The sequence below is a fragment of the Pteropus vampyrus genome, unplaced genomic scaffold (genome assembly GCF_000151845.1).
Source record: "Pteropus vampyrus isolate Shadow unplaced genomic scaffold, Pvam_2.0 Scaffold58, whole genome shotgun sequence".
Taxonomy (NCBI): domain Eukaryota; kingdom Metazoa; phylum Chordata; class Mammalia; order Chiroptera; family Pteropodidae; genus Pteropus; species Pteropus vampyrus.
The window spans coordinates 1656753-1682994 of NW_011888839.1; the positions used below are offsets into that span (position 1 = coordinate 1656753).

General features: G+C 41.0%; 1 protein-coding gene and 1 pseudogene across 4 annotated transcripts; both read right to left on the reverse strand.

The window, feature by feature from the left end:
• Nucleotides 1-3491: 3491 nt before the first annotated feature.
• On the reverse strand, nucleotides 3492-25320 carry PRDM1 (PR/SET domain 1). 4 transcript variants are annotated; one of them, XM_011360705.2, is made up of 7 exons: nucleotides 24805-25315; nucleotides 23007-23255; nucleotides 16321-16440; nucleotides 12722-12974; nucleotides 6684-7789; nucleotides 6089-6217; nucleotides 3492-5707 (listed from the first exon to the last, which is right to left on the reverse strand). In XM_011360705.2, exons 1-7 carry the CDS (start codon nucleotides 24844-24846, stop codon nucleotides 5135-5137), a joined length of 2472 nt encoding a protein of 823 aa, XP_011359007.1. In that variant the 5' UTR covers nucleotides 24847-25315; the 3' UTR covers nucleotides 3492-5134. The 4 variants fall into 4 exon arrangements, with proteins under 4 accessions (XP_011359007.1, XP_011359008.1, XP_023386699.1 ...); XM_011360706.2 differs by lacking the exon at nucleotides 6089-6217 and having other exon boundaries at nucleotides 24805-25320; XM_023530931.1 differs by lacking the exons at nucleotides 16321-16440; nucleotides 23007-23255; nucleotides 24805-25315 and adding an exon at nucleotides 14065-14144.
• LOC111740160 lies at nucleotides 19666-19781 on the reverse strand (annotated as a pseudogene).
• Nucleotides 25321-26242: the final 922 nt, after the last annotated feature.

Here is a 26242-nt window from a genome sequence, read left to right on the forward strand (position 1 = left end):
CAAAGTCTCTCCTGCTATTGTTTAATTTCATTTCCTTTACTCTGTCTCTCACCCAGTGGAGATCAGCTGGTTGCCATGATCTGCAGGTGAATCCTTCAGATACCTAAAGATGAATACAATTCCAGAACAAACCCCCTTATGTTAACACAACGAAGAATTTCTTACCAAAATCACCCACTGGCACTTATCTGTCACTTCCTCTTTCTTTCTTGATGGGGTAGGAGAAAACTACAAGGTGGCTATCTTCACATTTTTATTAAATAAGAGATCCTATCTTAAATTCAGAGAGAAGAAACATATGTACACAGCCAATTTTTGTTCCTACTTGTTAAATCTGGAAGAGTGAACTAGGAGAGAGTTTGTTAGTTTATAGTATTCTGTGAAGCTGGGCATGGGGAATATTTGCATAAATCAGTTTAAAAATAACTTTAAAATCTTGCTGTGTTTTTTGCTAAAGTACATGATTAAGGCAGTAATGAGATCAATATCACTTCTCACTTAGTTAAGGAACAGCTGTCAGCAGCACTTTGAGCAAATGGACTTGGGAGTTCCGAAGACTTAAAGCTTGAAAAAGGATGTGACGGAATGCTTATCCGTGGGTCCTGAAACATTTCTTGCCACTGCTATGTACCCAGAAGTGGACTCCCAAGAGGTAGCCAGTGTTCAGAACAATTTGATTTCTTCTGGCCAGAGCTGACAATGGACATGTTATGGACAAAGAACTCTATGGTCTCCCGAAGGAAATAGAAGTGTCTTCTGAATTGGTTCAGTGATCACATTCTATGTAACTTCTCTGCTATTCATTAATTTTTTCAGCTGTGGTCCTCTGTGGTACATCTTTCCGTTCTAAACCAGATTACCCTAAAGGCCTGGTTTTACATCACTTGCATTTCTATGCTCTGGCCTTTTCCCATTATCTCCTTTTAAGGAAGTACACACACACACACACACACACACACACACACACACACACACAAAGAAAGAAAGAGAGAGAGAGAGAAATAAGCTCACTTATATAAATGTATGGGTCCTCGATTGGTTTCTTGACTCCCAAAGGAAAAAAAATCTAGAAATGTGCCCATAAACTTCCATGGAACTGTATGTTCTATATATTCTTTCATGGTAGGGAATTGAATGTATCCTTTCTGAACAGAGCTTTTATTTTAAGGAAAAACTCAGAAAAAAGACAATTTCTTTAGTCTTGCCTTGCAAACAGCTGCACGAAGCCTCACTCCAACAGTGTGGCTGCCGGCTGGGTGGACTTGTGCTCCTCATGCGTATTATCTTTTCATGTAATGTTTCATTAAACAGCCAAGTCCGCAAGTGTTCTCAAGATATATAACTCAAGAAAAAAGACATGCTTTGCCAACTAAAGAACTATGATTTATGATAGCAACTGTTAGACTCTGGATCTTATTGGGCTTTGTTTTGAAATATTATTACCACAATGGTTCTGTAGAGTTTAGTAGTGCAACCAGCACCATTTGGCACGTTTATGACGATAGGGTTCTGGTTTTCTTAACTCCACAGTTACATGTTGGCAGCATTTCAAATTCTTGGCACAGATGTTTAAGGGGATATAAAGAAGAAACATTAAAAAAGAAATGGGCAGTTTTGAGTGTCCACATGTAAGAAGCAGCATTATTTTTTTTAACATGCAGATAGCATGGGCATGGAACCATGAACTTAGTAATGGATGACATGGCAAGCATGAAAACCATTTGCAAAGGGCTTTTAGATATTTTTCACTGAGGGCACTAATGCTTTCCTAGAAGTATCTCCTATTCACATTTACCAAAAAAGACTCAAATTTACTTGTGCCTGGAGACAGGTTAGTTTCTGGAGCGTCAGTGGACAAGCAAGTAGACCCCTTCCCATCATATGACCCTTGGGATTGCATGGCCATACAGCCATGATCCGTGGGTTTCACACCAATAATGCCTAGCTTCTGGTAAGACAGAAGCCTTTTCAAATTTAAATGCACAAGTGGCAAATGTACTTTCCGAGTTAAGATGTGAAGGAAGAAAAATATAGAATGTAGGACAGGAAGACTCTGCAGAAGCACAAAAGACCTTATTCCCTGTGGCATGTTCAGTGCTAGTTAATGAAGCAAAAGTGATGCCACCAATGGGCAAAATGTTCCTTGACTCTGTTTTCCAGGGCTTCCTCTGGGCCCATCACCCATGAGAAGGCTGAGTCTACACACACACACAAACACACACACACACGCACACGCACACACACGCACATGCACACGCACACACACACGCACACACACACATGGGTACAAGGCTAGGAAGGCATTTCTGGAATTGATCCAAGTCTTCCTTACCTCCCTACCACCCATGCTCATCAACAAAGCAAATAAAAAAAAAAAAATCCTACAAAAACAAATCTTCCCCCACTTACTGGCTAATGCTTGAAATACTTTTCGTAGAGAACACTTTTATAGCTCATAAATAAAGAAAAATCTTACACTACTGAATTATGAGAGACAACAGACCAACTCTTCAGGTCACTCACGAGTGTAGTCTCTGATGGAAGTGGGGAGATTAGGGAATCATTGCTGCAGTGGGAGGGGTGTGGCAGGGGAGAGACAAATTTTGTCATGTTCAAATTGTTTTGGGGCCACCCCTGTAGTGTGATTAAGATGTCGCTCACTGGCCTCTCACTCAAGACACTAGACAAGCATTGGTAAAGCATGAACATTTGTATTTAATTTACACTTTAACAATTTGCACATAAATAACAATGTAAACCAATACGTAAACATAAGATAGTTCTAGCAAAGTAAAAAGCCAATAACTTTGGTCAGTTTTAACTTCGAGGAAAAAAAATAAAACCACTGTTGATTGTGGGCTCAATATTCACATGTAAGAGGCCTGGAAGGAAAAGTTAGACAATGCAGAAAAGCAGGAAGTCTCAAGCCACTGTACAGGTCTTGGTAAAAATTCCACATATGAGAAAGCACAAAAGGGGAAAAAGAGAACAAATGAGTAGTTGGGAATAGAAAGTATTTGGTATCAATGTCAGAGTGTGATGCTTTGGTTTACCTACGATTAAGGACTGTGTTTTCAAACACTGATACATAAAAAGAAAGTCAGTTTTGCTACTTATAGGAACAGATCAGTAAGGCTCGTAGGGTTCCCTGGATTACCCTAAATTTGTTGTCTCTTCTGCAGGTTGCTGTTAGTTGCCATGAACAGAATGCTGAATATATAAACCAGATTGTATAGTGATACAACAGCTATTTAGAAAGGAAAGAGAGAAAAATTTATAGTGGTAAAGGGAGTAATAATGGAAGTTTTATTTCTGTGACTTAGGTGTGGCCACATAATCATAATGCGGCAAAACAAAAATAAAGCCATTTTAGATTGTCCTTAATAGGAAAAAACAATGTCTCTCTTTCTCCCTGGTTGTTATGTGGTCCCCACCTTTGCACAAAGGTTTTAGGGTCTTTTATAATAGCGAGGGGTGCCCAAGCTCACCAATATGATTGTGAGGTCATTGAGTGTTAAGCAAAGTCTCAGAAAGGGTTTGATTTTTTTTTTTTTTTTTGCCTTTAGGAAAAGTAGGTTCTTTTACATGGTTTGGCTCACAATTTAAGTGGTTATAAATATATTATATATACACATGGTATAATGGTATAAATAGATTTATAAATATACATCATTCTTTGCTACACCTTGAATGCTGACATGTAATCTTTGGGCTTAGCAGGGTGAAAGATAGAATGGTGCCCATTCCATCTTTCTGGAGCACACTTAAGTTTCTTGTCTAGAGTAGCAAATCATTAGGTAAGACATCAATCATTTCTTGCACTAATGGACACACTCGATGAGGTAATTGTTGTTCAACAACTTTGCAATGCCCTTTCATCTTCAATTAAATTAACCACAAAATGTAAAAACACAAATACTGAGGAAAATCTGAGTTTTACAGAAAGAATACAATTGATGTGTTGGGGATAGGAACGTTCATTACCCGCTTACACCCTAAGACAACGAGAATACCCGTTTTTTGGTTTTTTTGGTTTTAAAATGTGGCCTGAGCCTATTCACCTCAAATCCTTCTGGTAGAGCACCACGTTTGTGCAATTTTGACATAACAACAACAACAACAAAACCCAACGACAAAAACAACACTCAGACTCAAGCTCCCAAACCTCACACATACAAAACCATCTGTGCTTTGGGAACATTTTAGCAGTGGTTTTAAACATGGCATTTTGTCTTCTTCACATTTTCAGATAATAAGGTGGGATGCAGAAGTCACGTGGCCACTCCGAATGGTCACATGACTTTGGGGGTGGGGTGGCCCTGCTGTTTGGAGAGGGAGACAGGTTGGCAAAGAAAGCCTTGTCACCTTTCTAGTACATCTATGGCTAGGGAAAAATAACTGAACTATCTACAGAAACATAAAAGATTCCCTTTCTTGTTTTTTCTACCGAAGGTATTATTGGGTAATTCTGCACACGTATCCCCAAATTATAAAATGCCGTTCAAATGATACGATCCTGTGAATTACCACATCAACCATCTAACTTTGGCAATATCAAACCTCATTTTCAAACCATTACTATAGAATGAGGTTGACTGAAGTGATGTGTTTGTTGACTCAATCTTAGGTACTGAAACAGATGTGCAGAAATTATCTACAAAGAATGGTCACAAGACAAAAATATAACATTTATACTCAAATTACAAGAATTTTTCCAGTCATTGTAAACTTTTTTAATTATTGCTTTTGAATGATAAATTGTATAATAAATTATGAAGGATTATCATTGAAAAAATAATTATGGCTAGGCAATAGTCTTAGCGATGGGAAGGCTATGCAAACATATTCACACAAATATTTAAAATACACAGGTTCAAATATATAGATGGGGTGTAAATAAGTATATATATATATATATATAATATGTATATATAGTCTTTGCCTCATTTATGCCCTGAGATTTCAGTAACTTTGGAGTTCCTTCTTTAATTCCAGAGAGGTGAGGGGAAACCATTTGCCGTCAGGAGAGCTTTGCAGAACTGGAATTATGTACACGCAACTTGTTACAGGCACCCTGACTCTCCAAGTCATAAGTTAAAAAACAAAACAAAACACTTTTCGTTTTCTGAAAATCTTAAGGATCCATTGATTCAACTGTTTCTTGTTTGACCTTGACAGGTCCCAGAGGTAGTGGGTTGCTGTGAGGCAACTTCATGAGGGATGGGTCTGATGACTCATAAAGGTTACACCCTGAGAGGAGTCCATTCCCCATGTTTCTTTGCAAAGACACTTTCAGGCCAGTTTCTTCTTTCTCTTTTCTGACCACAGCCAGAATTTCCTTCTCCACCACAGAGGTCACATCGATGTTGTCCTCCATGTCCTCGAGCCGGTCGGCATTGTCACTGATGTCAAATTTCTCGATTTCTTCGTTGATTCGGGTCAGGTCCTCCAAAGGCAAGCCCGTGGCCGGGGCCACTGGACAGTTCCCCTTCAGGTGGACCTTGAGGCTGCAGAGATGGATGTAGCTCTTGTGGCAATGGGCACACTTGTGGGGCCGCTCCCGGGTGTGTAGGCGCTTGTGGAGTTTCAGGTGCACAAACTGGGTGAATTTGGCAGGGCACACCTTGCACTGGTAAGGTTTCTCGCCAGAGTGGAGTCGCAGGTGGGTCTTGAGGTTGCTGGTGCTGCTAAATCGCTTGTGGCAAACCTACAGTGTGGGGAAGAGGGCAGAGAAGGGAGAGGGGAAGACCGGAAGATTAAGAGTTGCCAAGGGGAGGGGCACATTTACGAACCAACACCCAGCAACTCAGGAGGAGAGAAGCCTTCCTGTGGTACCTACGGTGTGGCATTAAGCAAACAGGGCGATGTGGCCACATTGCGCATGAGGTGGTGTTTATTTCCCCCACCATTTTCCACCCACTGGAAGCCGGCTGTGTCATCATCTCAGCTCACAGCGGGTACAGGGCTATCACCCCGTGGCAAGGCAGAACTGCGCTGGCTTAATCTGCGGGCTCTATGACCTAGGGAGGGCAACTCCACAAACATTTTCCACTAAGGTTAAAAGTCCTACCCAGAAAATACTGCCCACCTGGCATTCATGTGGCTTTTCTCCCGTGTGTACCAGGTAGTGTTTCTGCAGGTGGGCGAGCTGAGTAAAGCCTTTGTTGCAAGTCTGACATTTGAAAGGCCGTTCTCCACTGTGCACTCTGAGGTGGACCTGGGAAGAAGCCACACGTGTTAGCTCTGCTCTTAGATGGCTGGAAGAGTTAATATTTCTGCCTAAGGACTCAGGCGTTTATGATGCAAACATCTTAAGAACAGCATCAAGACAAAGTCTTAAAGAGAACGAATAAAGCCCCATGTTTTCAGAACCCTTGGTTTTGTTTGAGCTGAAGGAACAAAAGTCACAGGCTAGCAGGGACTTTAAAATGATCTTCTAGCCCAAACCCCATGACTTTAGTATTCAGAGGAAACTCAGGGGAGGTGAAGTAACTTGTCCAAAGCCACACAGCCAGAAGTGGCAAAAGCAGAATCAGACCCACATTCGGGATTCCCAGACTGTCTCACGCCACTGAAAATGAAATTTATAACCTGTGGAAAGCGAGCTAAATACGAACGTGGTGTATGCACCTGCAGGTACAGATACCAGCAGAACCATCTGACTGCTCTATTTTGAGGCCTACCTTCAGATTTGAGAGCTGGCCAAAAGTCTTGGAGCAAACGTTGCATTCATACTTAATCTTGCCATTCTGCTTCTTCAGGGGGTAGGGAAGTGTCTTGTAGCCAGTCATGTTTCTTTTGTTTTTCATGAGATTCATGGCTTCATCACTGCTGGGGGGTGCCATCGCTGCTGAGGTAGCTTTGGGCTGCACCACGTGTTCTGCCGTGGCAGCTGTCCCTGCAGTCGGAGACCCGCTGGTGGGGCTACATGCCTTGTCCTTCATGCTGGCAGCGGCCCCGGTGAGGGAGAAGGCACTGTGGGGCGCTGGGACCAGCACCTCTCTGGGATGGTCAGGCTGAAGCAACCTCCGGGCTCCTTCTGAGGGCAGTGAGCTGGGGAGAGTGGCGGGGTTGAGCATGGGGTGAGGCAGGTTGCCCCCACCGAGGAGATTACTATAGACAGGGTACAACCTGGGGAAGAGGCCAAAGTTGTTGATGCCGTTGATACTGCCCACAGTGCTCAGGCTGTTACAATTCATACCATAGGGGGGTAAGAGAAACTTAGGGTAGTGAGCATTGTAGGAGGGGATGAAGGCCGGCGAGAGGTGGTGGGGAGGCGCGTATCCAGGGTAAGCACCCAGACCTTCAGTGCCATAGGTGTAAGGGTAAGAGTCCCGATGTTCTTGAGAGCCAGGAGCCAGAGGTGACACGGACACAGTGTTCCCCGGGCTGCTGTGGGGGCTGGAGCTTTTGAGGCTTTGGTCGGGGCTGCTTCTTGCTGAGGGACTGGGCGTTGTGGAGGACGGAATGGGGGAGTGAGTGATGTATGTCGGCCTCTCCATCCCATAGGCCAAGGAAGCTTTCAAAAAGTCTTCTGCTCGCGGGGCCCGGATTGGGTACACGACTCGAGGGTAGAAGGGCATTTCGGGGCTCCCATTCCTTCTGAAGCCGTCCATATCCTTTTCTGAAGTACAGGGTGAAATGTTCGAACGGTAGAAGTCCTTTCCCTTGAAGGGGCTGGAGTCCAGTTTTAGGATTTCTTTCACACTGTACTCTCTCTTGGGGACATTCTTTGGGCAAAGGTCATTTTTCTCAGCGCTCTGCTGCTTTGGATGGCTCTGGGTTTGTGCTGAGATAAAGAAGAAAGGATGATTACTCAGAGGGGTACAGAGAACCGAAGTGAAATTGCCAAAGTTGTTCTCTCCTTGAGAAAACCTGAGCACCAGCTGGCCACAAGTGAAAGACACCTGGTTTCTCAACACCCTCTCATGCCGGAGGGCTCGGGGCCACTCACTCAAAACACGGCTCCATTTCCTTCTCAGCAAAACAGGGTCACCGGCAGCATCAATCAAATGAACAGCGCCGTGTGGATTATGTTCTTTCCACTAGCAAAAGGTCTTACGATGGAAAAGTGCTGTTCAAGCTAGAACAGGAGAGCTTGCTTCCATTAAAATGGGGTGGAAAAATACTGGGGTCGGGGGTGTCATAGGTTAATAAGTGTTATTCTGAGGAAATCAGCACACCCTGTGAACTAGATGTGAAAGATTAAGACTCATTTCAAGTAATAAGCAGTCATCAATTTTCGCCTCGATTCTCATTTAATACAAATTTGATAAAAACCCTGTTCAAACTGCCTTTGCCAAATAACAGATTAGAAATATAGATGCCACCCCTTCCCCTTGAATTGCTGACAACACAAGAATTTCACCGAGGCTTTATCTGGTCTAACCAGGCTCCCAGCAATGCTGTCCCCTGGAATCACAAGGTGTGACACAGTCGTCTCTGCCAAACCACAACAGGCACGTCCCAAGCCAGTTCAATTACTTAGAACACCAAAGAAAGCAAGCAGCTAAGATGAAAGCATTTATTCCAAAAGACGGCATATTATTACTTGGTAAATATGCTATTTAGGAACAGCAGCAATGAAAAGGGCATTTCCAGGCCGTCGCCAGCCCTGCCCCTCCAAACACACAGAATAAACGATGCCTTCAGGAAAACACCAGCCAGAACAGGGAAGACCAAAAATTCCCTGCTCAGCCTTGTTTGGAAATCAAAAGTAAAACATATGCTGCTTAGTTGGAGCTCGGATTATTGGAGCTCCAACCTAGGAGCAGGAGCGAGTTGAAGGCATCAGCTGATAGTGTGTGTTAGATGCCATGAGAAGCAAGAGAGCTCTTGGCCTTAGCATTATAAGAGAACAAGATCTGGGGGGATCAGGCTAAAGCCTCTGTAAATGTATCACTCATTGTCTCAAAAAAAGGGTCCCTGTTTGGTTTATTGAGACAAAACTCCAGGCTTGGTATCTGATAGGTCTAGAAATGAACTCAGTGGAAGTCCAGATTCCAAATTCTTCAAATCTATTCTCTAGGCTGACAGGCTTCAGGGATCTGATTCCAGTTTGAAAGCCCCTCAGAGAATGTTATCTGCTGCTGGCTGTTATCAGTTACTCACGGGTGAGCCAGCAGCCCCAGAATAAACACAGCCAAGACACTATCAGGCAAGATGCTGATGGGGGCAGTGATGGAAAGCTTGTTGAGGGAGAGGGATTTCTGAAGCCACTAAACCAAAATAAATATCCCCTTATCAGGCCAATATCAGTCTTTCAGGGTTTTTATTAGTGAGGCCCAGCAGGCAGGAAGTTCAAATCGTCACTTTTGTTTTTTAAAGCTGAAATGGTAAAGGAAGAGAGACAACTAAGTTGGAAAACTGATAGGCAAGGCATCTATCTCACAGCCACAGGAAGGAATTTTATGGAGGTGAAAAAGAATGATTTGGAGGCATCCGTAGAGGCCCAAATTAAAAAAAAAAAAAAAAAAGATCTCACCTTAATATGATGAAAATACAAAACACTTCATCGTCATAACTTTCTGCCATTTTTATATAGCAAACTACATCTAAGTCTCTTAATTTTTCTAGTGGCTTCAATATTCCTTTAATTCTAAAATTCAACCAATTACAGCCATAAGCACAAAGTTTAAGTCCATCCACAGCACTGTCCCTCCTATTTAGTCAGGTGTTCTTCCTAAGCACCTCAATAAATAATTCAATTATTGAACAGAAACAAAGCCAATGATTGAGCCAACAAACAAAAAAGTCAGAATTCATCACTTTCTACGCAAAATACTTAACACAGTGCCCGGCATGTAATAAATCCATTTTTATTAGGCTATTTCTTATGCCTTCATAAAAACAAATTTATATCTTATTCCAAAACAATATCCAGAGGAAAGCATGAGCCCTTCTTAAGATGTTCTAAGGTAGAAATCATGGCATCCATACGAAGGTAAACTTCAAAAAATTATCCTTTAGCAGCTGAGTAATCGGTGGGATTGGTGTCATTTCTGACTCTCCCACTCAGCAGCAGCTTGAGTTAACATGAAAAAGAAAATCAAGATCTGTTTTTGTTCTTAAATCTTAAATGGCTGTAGGCGGTCAGAGTCATTTCAAGAGTGAACTGCTTCTGAAGGCTCTGAATGGCTTAATTATGCCGACTCACATTTTCGATCTATAATAAGAACCCCCAAGACTACAAGAAAGAACCTAGAAGTTCTGCAGTAGGCAAAACAAAGTCTGTTTTCAACTGAAACTGAGAAAGCAGATTAACATTTAGAAGTCTATAATTTGGTCAACTGTTTTCTAGATGGGTTAGTTAGATAGATAGAAAAAAATACCAAAAAACTTGGGAGGGGTAGGAGTTAAACTTAATAGCTCCGATCCCCCAGCCCCTTTAAAAAAAAAAAAATCCCAATTTGTGATTTCTGGCTACTTATTTTTCTTTACCTTTGCTTCAAATCTCTTCTTAAAACTCTGCTAGTTGAACCATCACTACCATTCAAAGCCCTCACGGAGATCCTGGCACAGACCTTCATTGTGCTTGAAGCATGGAAACCCAACACAACTCCCTTGTAGACACAGTCTACCTATTAGGCCTGATGAAATAGTGGAAATTTTCCTGATCAGAGTCTCAATCATCAGTTACCACACCTAAGACAACTGGTTTCACAATTAGCAGTGGGAGTCTTGGCTTAATGTGACTGGTTATTGTTAACTCTCCTTCTTTACTATGAAAACTAGACAATGAAGGGTACTTGAAAATGTTAAACCACCATTTAGAAAAAAATTCTGCCTAAGCTAAAAGAGATATTTGAAGGAAGATAGGTGTCATTTCACAGGATGTAGGTAAGTTGCTTCTGAACACAAAGGATAAGCCCTTGAATTTTAAAATACTGCACAAAGCCTTTCATATGGGGAATAAAACAAAAAACAAAAAAACGAGGTCATCAAAACCTTTCCTTGATTGGCAGAGAGTGAGGGACGTATGCAAAAATGCTTTCTTGTGGTTGGTGCAAAGTCACTGGGGTGGGTCACCTGAAATGGAGTTACTGTTTAAAAAAATATCAGTGTTTCTCTGAATTCATGAATGATTAAACTCAAAGAATGTAAGGAGACCCTCGAGAGGAAGTGACTCGCTATGCTGAGAAAGTTAGGGGGAAGCAGCACATGTCTCCATGAGATGCCCCGCTAGAATATAAGATGTCTTTTAAACTGAGCCCTGGGTCCAGCATATACAGGTGGTGAAATAGCTGAATGGCTCCTGGGACATGACAGAAGATTCTTGAGAGCACTGAAGAGAGATGAGGGAAAAGAAAAGAGCTACCTTTGGCCAGGACCTGATTATACCTATCATGCTCATGCTGAAAGCCAGTTTATTTCTGAACATTCTAAGACTTCTTCCTGAAGCTCAGGGGTACACTTGTGTATGTGTGTGTGTGTGTGTGTGTGTGTGTGTGTGTGTGTGTACCACGAACACAAATTTAAAAGGTGATTCTATGAGGAGGAGGGGTCCTTCAGCTTTTATAGCTCCTGCTTTTCAGAAAACTACAAATATAGACTTGAGATCATAGAGAAATCAAGTAAATTAGGCACTGTGGAATGAACACCAAATAGCTATAGCGTTGGATTATACCTGACTAGGATAAGTAATTGGTTTGTTAATTGGTCCTAAAGCTGAAGTCAAAATGCTAGTCTATGTTAATATTAACATTCATTCCAAATGTCTTAAAGGTAAAAGTGTGAACTAAATCAATTTAGCTTTCAGATAAAGCAAACGGGACAGCATATCAATGATTGATGAATCTGGATAAAGGGTGTCTGGGAATTCCTTGAATTAGTCTTGCAACTTATTCTTAAGCTTGAAATGATATCGAAACAAAAAGTTACAAAAATTTCAGCATTTAAATGCTGAAACTTTTAAACTGAAAAGGTTTAAAATTTAATTTAAAAATTTAAATTTAATTTTAAAAAATGCTTTAAAACTTAGTGTAACTGAGAACGCAGCTATAGTTACAACAGGTTGGCATTTTATGGTAATTCTTAAATCATTCATAGAGATCACTTGAGAATGTCTAAGAGAGGTCATGATAGCATCTTTAACCAAATAAAAAAGTAAAAGCTTATAAACCTGAGGAACTGAGAACTCGTTAAGATAAAGTATAGGTGGCTACTGCAATACTGATCAGGTTATCAGATAATTAGGTTTTTACCATAAGGAAGGAAGCTAAGATATAAAATCTTGTTATTCGTTTAGAATAGATAGTATTTGAAAATTATAGCTGTGAGTTTTTCTGCAATCAATCTTTTATGTTCCACATCAGACCATAACTTGGTAACCAAATGTGCGTCTCTACAATATGCCAATACACATTTTAAGCCCTGGCAAATTACCACAAACAAGGGGCTATATCTTGTATGCTCAGCATGTCAGGACCAATGTCTAATACTCCTACTTGCTCCCTTTTAGATAGATTAAAATTGAACATGTATTTCTTCCTGTAATTTTTTGACACTCAAAGTAGCTCATAATACCTTTTAAATGATCAAGTTTTATAATAGGAAATAGGAACTAAAAAAATTTTTCCTCTCTTCTTAGTCCCTGGTTTAAGCCACCTACTTGGCCCAACAGATGAAGCCATATAATTAAACAACATGTTATTAGCTCATAGGGGCAGGACTGACATGAATGACTGGTATTTAAAATTTTTTTGTTCTGTAATCCACTTACTGAGATTCATCATTGTCAGCTCTCCAGGATAAGGGTAGTGAAGCCTTTCTGCAAAGTCCCGACAATACCACACAAGAAGCTCCTGGTTGGCAGGGATGGGCTTAATGGTGTAGAAGTAGATGTTCATCCCGTTCTGACATGCAGCCAGGTTTTGCTCCCGGGCAGAGTGTGCAGGATTCACATAGCGCATCCAGTTGCTTTTCTCTTCATTAAAGCCATCAATGAAGTGGTGAAGCTCCCCTCTGGAATAGATCTGTCCAAAAGAGAAGGCAGACATGTTAAAGAGTCAGCCCCAAAGCCAGGGGAAGCTTCCCCTGCACCTCTAAGAATAAACACAGCAAGTGCTCTGTGTGATTTCTGGTCTCCTATTGCTTAGTTAGAAAAAGAATCTAATCGCTGTAGCCAGGGTAGTCTTGAATCAGCAGAAATAAGGGCGGAAACAGGTAAGACGCACTTTGTCAGTTACCTTTTCCATTTCGGTTTTATCATCTTTTCACGTGTGGGGGAAAATAACAGATGAACGAAACACAAAATTTCATTTAAGGAGCTGCCAACAGACAGATCAAACCACCACCGAGTCCTACTTTTGCTACAACAGCGAATGGCAGATGGGCGATACTACTAACTTGAGTTCCGATTATGCTGGCTTTTAATGCTTTGAGTCACTGGGTAGAAGACCAAGCCGAGTGAATACGTCAAACTGAGTCTCTCAACTTTTTCTATGGCCTCTGTACTTGCCATTTCCTACACCCCCGCCCAAGGCTTAAACTATGCAAACATCCTCCACCCCCAAGCCTCTGAGTCCAGAAGTAACACTTGTTCATATGAATACTTGGAACCTTGCCTTTTTGTGGAAACACTGGGTGGGGCAAAGGTGAACTTCACCTGCCATAACAAAGAGAACACCGGGACAGAAGCCAGAATTTGACAGTCTACTGAAGAATCACTTTTCCTCTTGATAAACATGTATGGCCTTGTCAAAAGAGGGAAGAGGGAACCCTCGTCTCTGTGAGGAGGTTGGTCAAAACACCGACTCAGAGCCATAGGCATGTGCTTTTGGAAAAAGAACAGGAAGACACTATGTCGTTCTTTAAAGGCAACGCGTAATGAAGAATTCAAAGTTTGCCCCATAGTAATAACTGCTGGTTAACAGATGCACTCAGGCCACTCAGTAAAAAGGCAGAGGTCAAAACAGGGCGCATCAAAATATCTGTTCTTACTGAAATTAGCTCATAAGCAAACTCCTTACCCTTCCACAGAAAGTTTCTCTCTCTCCCTCTTTTTAAGATGTACCACCCTTTTCTTCAGACTTAAGTATTTCCTTACACTTATATAATCAATACCTGGTCATCTGCAACTTGTAGTCTCCAAGTGGTGAGGCATGGTTCGTAGCAGAAATTGCTCTAACCGGACAGCAGGTTATTGCTTTGTTCTTAGTCACATACTGACTGCGTTAGTCTATAAATCGGTTCTGTATTTCGTTCAAACTTTATCAGAGACAAAAAGGAACTCTGTCCCTTTAACGCGGGCAGTAAACACCAGAATCACTTTCTTTTAAGAGTAACTTCCTGTAAATTCTGAAGGGGGAAATACATGTGGCTTCATCAAAGCAGCTTGTGAGAGCTTTTGCGGTGTGTTTTGCTAAGAGAAAATGGAACAAGGCTGGGTGAATTCTGCTATCAAGAGGGGTTTTCAAGTTTGTTTACTCTGATGTGCAAACTTCCAGGAACATGGGGTTCCATCGCTCTTGCACTCTTCGCTGGGCGGAAACTGCTTTCTAAAGCTACGGGTGTGTTGATTCCAGTCAGCCTTCCACAGACTACAATTTACTGTATCCTCGTTTAAAAACAGAAATATCGATGCCATGAAGTCACATACACACACACACACCCACAAGAAAATAAAATAATGCATACGTCAAATGAACACTGCTCCCTATCACCTCACTACATTTCCATATATTATCAAGAAGATTAAAAACGTGCTGACTCATAGTACAGTTACAAGAAATGTCACTGGTTTCTCAACTTGAACATCCCTTCTCTTCTTTGACTGTGTAATTTGCATGAAACTTTTTCTTTCCTTACAACAGATGTTCATATTCCTGCCAGCAAAATCAGGATGCTTTTAACAACATGTGGGAAGTTATCTCCTACAATATCCTTTGCATGTGAAAAAATGATTCAAATAAATCCTCCCCAAAAAAAGCATTTCAGTTACTTAGAGAACCAGGGAACCGGGGCAGAGATAAGAGGTTCTTAGGTATTTCTTGCCATTTGTCGAAATGACCATGAATAAATGAAATTTATGCTAGATTGTCTTAATTCAGACCTGCGACTCCAAGAATTATATACCTTTAGGGCTCCCGTCTGACAAGACTTTACTGGCAGTAAAAGCAAAAATGCGCTCTCTTACATTTTGCCCATTATAAATCATGCATTTTAAGCACGAGTAGTTACTAAATAAAAATTGAGCATGCACAATTCTTAGTGCTCTCTTTTGCTTAGAAATAGTATAATAAATCTAAAAACGCGAAACTTCCTGGATTTAAAAAAAAGTCTTAGGAAACAGCTTCTGAATGGTCCTCAAATATGTCTTTTATCAAGATACTTGTCCAAAGTATCATGTTGTTAAAAGCATCCTGATATATAAGCGTTCTAGGTGAATACTGGCCAAAGTAAGTACAATCCAATTTTTGTTTGTTACCGTTCAGCTATTTCTGAAAAGAATTCAAATAATGGCTCCGCAGCAGTCATGTGATTTTTATGCAAGTATGTATGAAAAATTACTTATAAATTTTGTAAGTGTACTTTTATTTTCTAATTGAGGTAAACTAAATATCCCAGAGAGATCTACGGGAAAATGGAAAGCAGTCTGACATTGTTCTCTGTTCACTCCTAGTTCAGGGTCTTCTACCCAAGGGTTCCATCTAATTAGTTCAACTTTGTGGTCCTTTCTAACCTGATATTCCAAAGAAAACTGCATTGGCCAGACTTTTTGACTGGCTGTTATAGGGGAGTTTATCATCTTGCATGATTGTAAGCATTTTCCTGATGCTATGGGTGTAATCTACATACATAGTCAAATCCCATAGTTTTATGGTGCAGACTAGTCCCGAGGTCCATCTCCATTCCCGTCAGTGCCAACTTCCTTCCATCCTTCCTTAATGACATTTATTTTCAAGACAAATCATATATGATTATTCTCCCATTCAATTAACGTTAACTCAGCAAGAAATCAAGAAGAGGTGAAATCTAAGGCTTGGTGACTCATTACTACTTCCTTGCAGAGAAATGCAAATGAACTTACCCTTGAGGCAAGTAACAAACTGTTTTCTTTCATCACAAAGCTCGATGAATTGCAAAAAATTAAGATTCACATATAGTCCATATCTCCATCCCAAACCACTTACAGGCTGTTTCTCCAGGGCCAAACATTGAGCCAGTTTCTTCACACTCGCTTAGAATTCTGCGTCCATGGGAACCCTGAATACTTGTGGCGAGGCCCAGTACAGGTTGAAAAAGGAAGTGACCCAGCAATTCTAGCTCCATTTTTTTTTCTTAATATATAATGAGTCTGGAAGAATTTTTCCTACTTACCCGCCAAAAATATTTCCTGTTAGCGTTCTTGGGAACGGTATCATTGGTGTAGATTTCACCTATTAGAGGTCCAAACCGTGTTCCCTTTGGTATGTATTCTTTACTCATCACTCCAATAACCTAAAGGGGTAAAATGTATGAAACGGTTACTGGACTATAAAATATTAACCAATCTTTTTAATTCAATGAATTGATTTGTCAAGTGGTCATTGCAACCAGTGATGAGGACATTATGGTATGGAGAGCAGACATTAGTGGCGCCTACATAATTAACAACGAGTTTCACCTTAGGGCAAGACCATTTTTGAAACTCCTAGGTCATAAACAAATATTCAACAAAGCATTAAAATAGCCTGGAGGATTATTCTCCAGTGACTGAGGGTCCTTTGTTTTCATTACTTTTTCTGCTAGAAGAACAGAGAGGGTAACCATTCTGTTTTAGAATGAGAATCAGATACTGCAGAATTAGATAGTCCAGGTTAGACCATTTTGGCCTGCTCCTAGTTTCTTATTTCTCCTTCTCTCTCAAACCATAAACAGTGTATTTGAGAGGAATAAAATAGTTTTAACCTCAGAAACCAAAATAATGCTTTTTGGTTGTTCCACAAAGGCCTAAGGAACCAGAAACCAAGCATTCTATTTTTTTTTCATCCCAGATGAGGTTTTTTTTTTTTTTTAAATATAGCTTGCACGTTCTCTTTTACGAAGAAAGATCTTTTAACTAACTGTAATTTTTGTTCTTTTCTAGAATCTTCTACTACACAGTGGTCAAAAGCCCTCTTTTGAAATGGAATTTATACTGAGGAGAGTTGTGGGTTCTAAGATCTGAGGAAATGACCTTCTCAGACTGGATGTATCACACATTCTGACTTTGTAGGGCCTTGGTAAAGAAACATGTTAACTATGCCAGTTCCTCCTTGATCGTAAATTTCTTTAGGGGCAGGGGGGTGAAAAAAAATCACCAACCACAAATCAGGAAGCAATTCATCACTATTCAAAAAGTGCTCTGCAAGTAGTCCTTTATACAACATTTTGCACTTACAGTTTTGTTTTGATTTTCACTCACTCACTTTTCCATTTTTATTTTCTTTTCATCCAAAAGAGCCAAGAAATTACTTACTAAACACTATACTGAAATGGACCAAGAGGAGAGGTAAAAAATAAAATTTGTTTCCAGTTTTTATTATCCCTAGTGGCTCCTGTGTAATTGTATACCTGAAATGGTAGGCTCAAATTTATGAATCAATAAATGTTCACAGTGGAATCTAAGATTTTGGTTATGATATTCACTGACACCTCATTAAATAGCACTGAGAATTTAAACCTCTGTTTAAATAGATATAGAATAAGCACACCTATAAGGAAGGAACAACCGGTCTTTCCCATGTACATTTCTTATCAGCCAATGAGTTTTTAAAAAACAATTTAATATTCACTATACAAGTCAATGAAGCATACCTAGACTGGAAAGACAGAAAATAAGATATTTTCCTACACCTAACATAAGTTGAAACAAGGTTGGTGAGCTAGTGTTATTTTTGGTCCTTTATGAATTTCTGGCAGAGAGCTGAAAAAAGCAGATGTTCATTTCATCCTCTCCTTCTGCCTTCATTTACATCTATGTGCTCTTTCGATAATAGTTTGTAGTTATTGGTATTTGTTGACAGAACAACTACTGAGGACAGGAGCACCTCAGGACAGTCTCGAGATAAAAATATATACTAAAGCTTAAGTAGACTTACTTATTCAGAGACTCACTGTTTATGATACATTATTGAACCGAATGAATTTAAAAAATTCATGGAATTGACTTCTATGACACGCCAATCCTTTGGCATTCATGTTTGAGTGATTATTCCATAATATTAAAATGACGAACAGGAAAAACAAATAATGTCATTTGTTGGTGAGCCAATAATTAGTAGTTGATATTTTCAACATATCCACTTTGAAGCAGTAATTTTAAGAAAGGTACTCAACTGGTTCGTCGACTTTGTTTTAAATTATAGTCTCTTGCAGACAGTGTCTTAGGAGTCAGAGCTTGAGTACCAACAAGGCGAATTACATTGAGGTCAGGGTTTTTTGTTTTGTTTTTTTTCAAATTGCCATTCATTTTAACCAATGGGCCTCTTACTTTTCAGCTACCAATTTTACATTAGGAAAACACAGAACATCCTCTTATGGCCAAAGAGAAGTCTACTGGAATCCTGTTCCTACAAAGGAATTTGCAGGAGACATAAGCCACCTAACACCTATTTGAGCACTATGGGCAAGTCACTGGGGAAGCTATAAGGCAGTACCAGAAATACCTCTTGCCATCTAAAACCTTACAAATGCAATTCAGCAGGCAAGACAGAACAACTAAAAAGAAGAGGGTCTGTGGTGGAAGAGAGATCTATGAAAATCCTCAAGCCCCAAACAATTAAAAGAGCCTCAATATTAGATTTTCTTTACAAGTGGGACAGAACTTTAATATTTTAAGTTCCTATTATACACGGAACTATAGGATACATACAAACTCACACATATGGAGAGAGACACAAATTCGTAGAATTTCGAGGTTGGAAGGAATCGTGTACCTTGTATGCCATCTATATCTATTCCCAATCCAGTACTCTAATACATGATAAACACCTTCATCTTGAATCCATATCTGAGACACCTTATTCAGAGAGGACATAAGAGCTGCAATTGTTAAATTACAGTGCTCCGCCAGGTAACTATGGTGCGGAATAGGAACCAGGGTTGTTTTTAATGGGAAGTAGAAGATCAAGTCATAGTTCTCCCTCTGGCCCTGGAAAGATCCAGACGTAAATCTTAGCCAACAACATTCTGTCCTTGGAGCAAGCAAAAGATACAGAAAGACTTGGTGTATGCCTTGGATTTTGCAGTTCTAAAAAGACTAATTAAGAATGTATTCACCTAGTTTAGGAAGGAAACTTCATTGGAACTGACCAGGGTCCTAAAGAATTTCTGCTGGGGACAGGCTGCTGTGTGCCTTCCATAAACCTATCAGAGACAGGACACAGGCTTCAATGTTCCCTTGCCCTCCAGAAGCTCTTCAATGCCTTGTGTTATGTATGGAGCTGACCCCTCCGCCATGTGGGCAGATCGGTCTCTGTCAGCAGCCTCAGTTACAGAACACACCCTGCAGTCCGTGACTTCCAGACAGCAGTGGGTTTTAAGGGGAAACATCATTCAGGTCTAAATGTGGTATAAGCATCCTCACCCTGGATTACATTAAGATCATTTTAATTACTAGCCATCTCTCCCTCTCCTCAAATCCCCTCCTAAAGATGCCTCATTCGATTAAAATTCTATTTTGTTTATTTTTATTATTATTTATGCCTACAGCACCTGGTGTTCCTAGGTGGTCTCTCATCCAAGTACTAACCAGGCCCAACCCTGCTTAGCTTCTGAGATCAGACATCGGGCTTGTTCAGAGTGGTATGGCCGTAGACCATGGACCGTGGCTCCACTGGGGCACGAACCCAGGACCTTCTGCGTGTAAAGCAGACATGCTAACCACTATACTATGGAACCACGTCCTAAAATTCTATTTTGAATATATGGATATCTCATTGAGATAACTAGAACTCTTTTGTGGACCAAGTCTTTAGCCTATAATGCATACCATTTATTTCAAAGGGGTGGAGTGAATGGACATGTTTTTGAAAGGTTTCCTCCTTAATTACCTTTATATTATAGGAAATGTAGTAATGCCTCATTGTCTCCCAAATAAAAGGCAGTATGAAGAAAAGGGAACCGCACGTTATGGTGAGATACTTTTTACAGATGACTAGAATTAATAATGGACTTTAATCAAAATGGACACTGAGCTAGTCCCATCATCGGTCTGATGTTTATCACCACACGACTTTGAGAGGTCAGACAGAGAGAGCCACAGAGCTTCTAGAATGCAATTAACCCCAGTACAGGCTACTGCTTCTAAAATATAAATGTTTAAATTGATCTTTCTGTATTCAAGTATTCATAGAAAATTATTTCAGGAGGACAAGGGGAAAATCCCCCTAAAAGAATAACTCATCAGTTACAAAAGTTTTAAAGGTTTTGAATAGTACATCTATATTTGGTTTGAGTTCTGGAAATAGGAAGTAAGAACCGCCTCATTAAAGGTGCAGAATGATTCTAAACCAAATCTAAAAATGAGGGTCAGGATTAGAAATATGGTTTGTATGTTTTGTTTTTAAACTAAAAGAAAGAAAAAAGGTGCTGACACATAGCACAAACTCATAATGAAAAATGGTCTTGTTAAAAAAAAATCCCCAAGTATGTCAGCACAATAGTACATAATGTAACATCTTCTACTACTTAAATGAAAACATTTAAAGAACGGCAAGTTAAATCAGTCAAATCAGTCAGATAAAAACTGCGTGTAGAAGAGCTTTTTTCCTATTTCCACAGTTTATGGGACTGAAAGGACTAACTGAGTAATGGTAATGTAAACATTTCATCAATCCTAAAGGTCTCTGTTCTGAACTGGTTTGCAGCAATCATAGCCACAATGGCCCAACTCCAGAGTCTTCTTTCACCACGTGAATGGAGCTGTCCTTTCCCAAAGTTCAAAAAGGAGGATGGGAGAAACAGAAAAACAGGTACAAATTCCAGAGTCAGCTTTAGACAGTATTGTATTTACGTTGGTTTTCTGATTGCTTTTATGATTCGGGACTGAAGACGTACTCTTCTAGGCAAATGTTTCAGTTAAATAAAATACAGGAAAATAGAATAAGAGAACCCTGATCTCTTATTAGGTTAGTTTTGAAGGACCCTCTTTAAGAATATAGGTACTGCATTTTATTTTATTTTATTTTTTTGCATGCTGAACGTACTAAAATAGGGAGCTATACGTTCAGAGGGGAAAAAAAAAACTAAACAAGCTTAATAAAGGATCAGTCTGAAATGTGTTCAGATGATAAATAAAACCACAGTGACACCAAGAGGGGCCAGAGTGGCATAATCAAGAGGCACTGGCTGGGGAAGTCAGAACTTTGCTCTAAGTCTCAGTGTTGGCTCTAACTACACAGCTTGGGTAAGTGACTATCTTTCTGAACCTCGGACTATGTGATCGAAGGGCATTGCCTGATTTAACTATGATTTAAAATAGAATGATGGAAATTGAAAAACTTGAGCTAAGAGCTGAATTGAGGATAAGCACATTGTAGAATTAAAAAGCAAAGATGACCCACAGAATGGAGATATATTTCAACCCCAATGGGTTGGACAGGGCAACACGGCACAAATAAACCCTGGGAACAGACCACTATTTGGTCAAATCTGATATGGGAAAAAACACACTACACCTTTTAAAGCTACAGCCAAACCTTAAATACTGAAACAAATCCTACATTGATTCCAGGGGCCACATATTAAGAGACTTTCTACTGAGAAGAATGTTACTTTAGAAAGAGGTATAATTAAGGCCGACCTCTGGGGTTAAATTTTTAGTAACGTTCATGTACAACTACAATTTAAATTTTGCTTTTTATACAATCTGCCTTTACTCTCCCAGCAGGGGGGAAAAAAAAGGTTACTCTTTAATGAAACGCAAAGCAGAGTTGCTCTATTTAATTTTAGACAGCTGTGTCTCCCCCTCACCAAAAACACTGAACTCAGACACAAACAGGAAAGAGACAAAGTATTTCCCAAACAGGCTCCCCGGCTCCTTCAAATGCTGTTCCTTAGGGAAGGAGGAAAATGATTTGCCATGGCTGTAACGAACAGTCCCAGTATTGACTTATCACAAATGATCCTCTTCTCACTACTCTCTGAAGGAACAGAACTGACAGTGACCTGTGGCCACGGTGGTGGTACGAAGTCAGCTGAGAGCTGGATTCCTTCAACTCAGCCCAGCAGCAGTGAGAGCAACTGCAGTAGCCGAGTGCTGGAAACAAGAGGTGGTTCTGCAAGTTACTTCACAGCTAAACATCACGCCTCACTATAATTGTTATATAAAAGGGTAAACACAAATCCTTTGCTCATTCCAAGTTGGGGTTTTCGGCCCCTTTGAAGCAACAAAGAGTGTACCCACTTCAGAGGCCAGTAAGGAATCAGCCTGCCAGCCCAGCAGAGTAGCTTCCGCAGATAAACAGTGGTGTCTGAAGTCATCCGGACAGAGGACACTTTTACATGAACCTCTTCACGGTTTATGCCATCACTTCAGTTCATAAACACCTCAGGGTTTTGAGAATAATTTTAGAAACCCAGCCAATAAAGCTGGCTTGTTAAAAAGAATAAAGCCATCTAATGACCAAAAGGAGAACAAAAAAAAAAAAAAACTATAACAAATGTTTTTTCTAAGAAAAAGTTTTCTCCCTCAAAAGCTACCGTACACCTGGGGGACCCAGGGCCAGTGAGTACAGCATGGGCAGCGGCTCTCTCTCAGCTCGCTGACAATTTTGCCCACCCCATGCTACAATTCGGCTTTTCCAAGACATGTCATCTTGCCAAAAGATTTTACTGTTTACTAATTAGTATGGAACAGTGGAGGGCTGAAGGAAGTGAGACAGGACTGACTTAAGCAAAGAGAAAGCAAAGGAAGACATGAAGTAAGTGATCAATTATTTACTGGTACTTACAGATTCTCACAGAGATAGGAGGCCTCAAGGGCAAGTAGGGAGATTTGGCCTCAGATGCCAATCTTCTTCGGCAATAAACCAGAGGCTTACCTCTTTGCTGTTTGTGGCATATTTGAAAAGCAGATTCCTGGGTAAGGATGCCTCTGCCTGAACAGAAGTCCCTCCGTCGGCTCCAGAATCCCAGGGGTGGTCGTTCACAATGTATGTACACTTCTCTTCAAACTCAGCCTCTGTCCACAGAGTCAGATCCGCGTCCTCCATGTCCATTTTCATGGTCCCCTCAGTCCCCTCTGCCAACCCTTGAAACCTCACAGCGCTGGAGCTACACTTGGGGGCAGCCTGGAAGAGAAGGGGAAGGCCTTTAATCCCCATTGTCCTGTGGCTCTCTCCACCGAGAGGCTATGACTAATACAATAGTCTGAAGACTTTAAATGCAGATGAAGAGTGCTTGGTACAGTTGAACAAGAGCCAAAAAGCCGTGTAAAGAAGATTGCCTTGAAGAAGCAGGGTTTCAGAATGCTACTCTAAGTTTAAAAAAAGAAGAAGCAAAAAAAAAAGAATGTGGCAACTTCGGGGTGGGGGAAGAACCTCCTCGGAACAATCCTTGGCTTTACCTCTCACAGCAGAAAAATGTTGTGGGCACTCGGTCCTGTGTCCCAGAACGCCTGGGGTCATGGCTGCCAGACCCTCAGTGCTGTGGAAAAGCTGCCTCAGAAAAGTGTCACAAACAAGGAGAGGAAGAGGAAGGAGCTCTGTCTGCCTGTGAATGAAGCTAAAAATGGAAAGCGCGTGTGGTGCAGGAGCGGAACCCAGCCTGCCTTTTCCAAATGGGGAAGACTGAAGTTTCCCACCAGCTCCCAAGGCAAAACAACTTTCAAAACAACTTGCCCCCCCCCTCCACCCGCTGCATGCTGTCTTTCATCCTCTCAAGACTGGAAAGGATCTTTTCCTGCCAGCATCACCGAGGTACAGCTTTTCAGAAATTATTTGGACCACAGGAAAAGAGGAAGAAAACTGGGTGAAGGGGGGAAAACGCCCCACAGTGTCTTTGGACTTGTGGGCATCTCACGCCAATTTGAAAAATCAAAAACAAAACATAGGAATTCCCAGGAGAGAATTCCTTCAGGAGCTCTCAGCCACAAATAGCACTTTCCATTTAAATCTGAAAGTGTACAAATTCCCAGAAGTCATTGATGTGCTACAGTTTACTGTAACTAAAGTTATAACAAATAGAGAGGACTCAGAGGACACGTTCTGCTTCCATTTGTAAATGGATAAGGATGTTTCCGCAAGTCTCCCCTCACCCGCAGGAAAAGTGCTTTCCAAAGAGAAATAAAAGGTAATCAACTTCTGCAATGTTTTCCCATAGAGACATGCTGATAAAAAGGAACATGGGTATCATTTCCACGTAAGAGCATGCCCTCCTTTGAATGTAAACATAGCACTGTGGAAGTCCTTCAAGGTGGTTTCTATATTCTTCTATCTCTTTCCTAAATATGATGCTCTTCAAAAAAGTCAGAGGCGAAGTTATCTTTCCTTCAGTTACAGTTTAAACAACTTCGCTTATTTTTATTTAGTCGCAACATGTACAGTCACGATGCCAAAGAGATGTTAAAATAAAACAAAAAATTTAAAATTAAGCCAACCCAGAAAAGTTACTTTGTTTGACGAGGGGTGGGCGGTTGCCGTTACTGAAATTTCAATGAACTGACAATTATGCCTAGAACTGAAAGGGTTAATGATTCATAAGGAAAAAGTCTTACAAATGTTTGACAGTTCTAAGTGCCTTAAAGCAGAAGCATTTCTGGTTTCTACCGCGACTACGTTACAAAAAAAAAAAAAGTTTTCAGATCAATTTCAGATTTAAAAACAAGATCAAGTTCCTTACCAAGGTCGTACCCACACGTTTTTCCAAGCAAATATCCAACATTGGAGATAAGTGTCGCTCATCTCTACACAGCCCACATTTCCTCCGCGTCCCCTCGCGGGCTGGGACTGACGCGCACCTCGGCGGTTCCCTCCTTATCTAAGGCAGCCCGGGCGCCCGCGTCCCGGCCCTCGGCGGCGGACAGGTGCTGCGCGCTGCTCTGCCTCGCCGCAGCACTGGAGGACCGAGTCTCGCCGCAGCACTTTCAGTCTGTGTTAACCAACGCCGCGTCTCCTATCCCCTCCCTGAAGGAGATTTCCCATTCGTCCGACTCACTCAACACCAGCTTGAAGTGGGAGGCGTGGCCACACCTGGACTCGGCGGAGCCGCGCTTTGCCCAGCCCAGTGCTTTCCCCCCCGATTGCGAGCCTGCGACAGCTTCCTCTCTTCGCATGTGAATCTCAACATTTACTTGGAATCTTCCTACTCCCCTTTGAAGGCACTTAACCTCAACGTTTGCTCGAGCTGTATTGTATTCTAAATACTCCAGACCGCCCTCCTTCCTGCTGTGGCTTTATAAGGGGGCTAACATTCTTTACATTAAGAGAAACCAAAAAATTAGCTTAAAATGTTGTAGTTCCTCGGTTCGAATCCATCGCTACAGATTATACAAAACTTACTTGAAAAGAGCAAGTGAATTATTTTTGCAGCTAATGTAATAAAATGTAGCTGTCTAGTCCTCAAGCTATTATTGCCTATGAAATACACAGTTCTCTTTCTCTTACGAACACGCGCGCGCGCGCGCGCACACCCACACCCACACACACACACACACAGCCACACACACACACACACACACACACACCCTGTAAGCTTCCATTTCTCCCAACCAAAATGCATTGAAATTTGGCAGAACTTCCCTATTTTAACTATTTAGTAAATAGCGAAATAGGAAAAAGTTATCATCTTACAGATTAGTTTCTTTGCCTTTTCTCCCCTCCCAAACCCCACAGCCATACTTCCGAGGAGTGTGTGAGCAGTGTAGTGTGTAAGCGAAGTGTATAGCATTAATCGTTTCTCAGTTAAAGGGAATGTTGAACTGGTCACTGCAAGTGGAAGGCAGACGGAGGCAGTAATTAGTGGGGCTCATTCTGAGCCTTGTCCCGCTTTTCCTACAGCCCCAGTCAGTCTTCTGTTGAAGGAAGGACATCCTGTGATGATGGCATACAATGTCCTGTTTGTTTATTATTAAGAGCGTGGACCTTGCATTCCTGCTTCTCATTACAAAACAAACCAGATGCTTTACTTCCTTCAATGGTCTTGTGCCTTCAGCAAGGAATCCTCTAATTCAGACAAACAGTAATGTAAAGGGTCCATTTATAGCTGGTACCCCTTTACAATTACTGTTTAGATCACTGACACAGAAGTCTCCCACTTTTCCTGCTTACCTCATGTAGCT

Bases quoted from the DNA above. Each gene is read 5' to 3' on its own strand.
- PRDM1 (XM_011360705.2), bottom strand. From the start codon at position 24,846: ATGTTGGATATTTGCTTGGAAAAACGTGTGGGTACGACCTTG. The intron at 12,975-16,320 runs GTAAGTAGGAAA...TCTTTTGGACAG, and splicing joins ACAGGAAATATTTTTGGCGG to ATCTATTCCAGAGGGGAGCT. The intron at 5,708-6,088 runs GTGGGCAGTATT...CCCACACTGTAG, and splicing joins AAAAGCCACATGAATGCCAG to GTTTGCCACAAGCGATTTAG.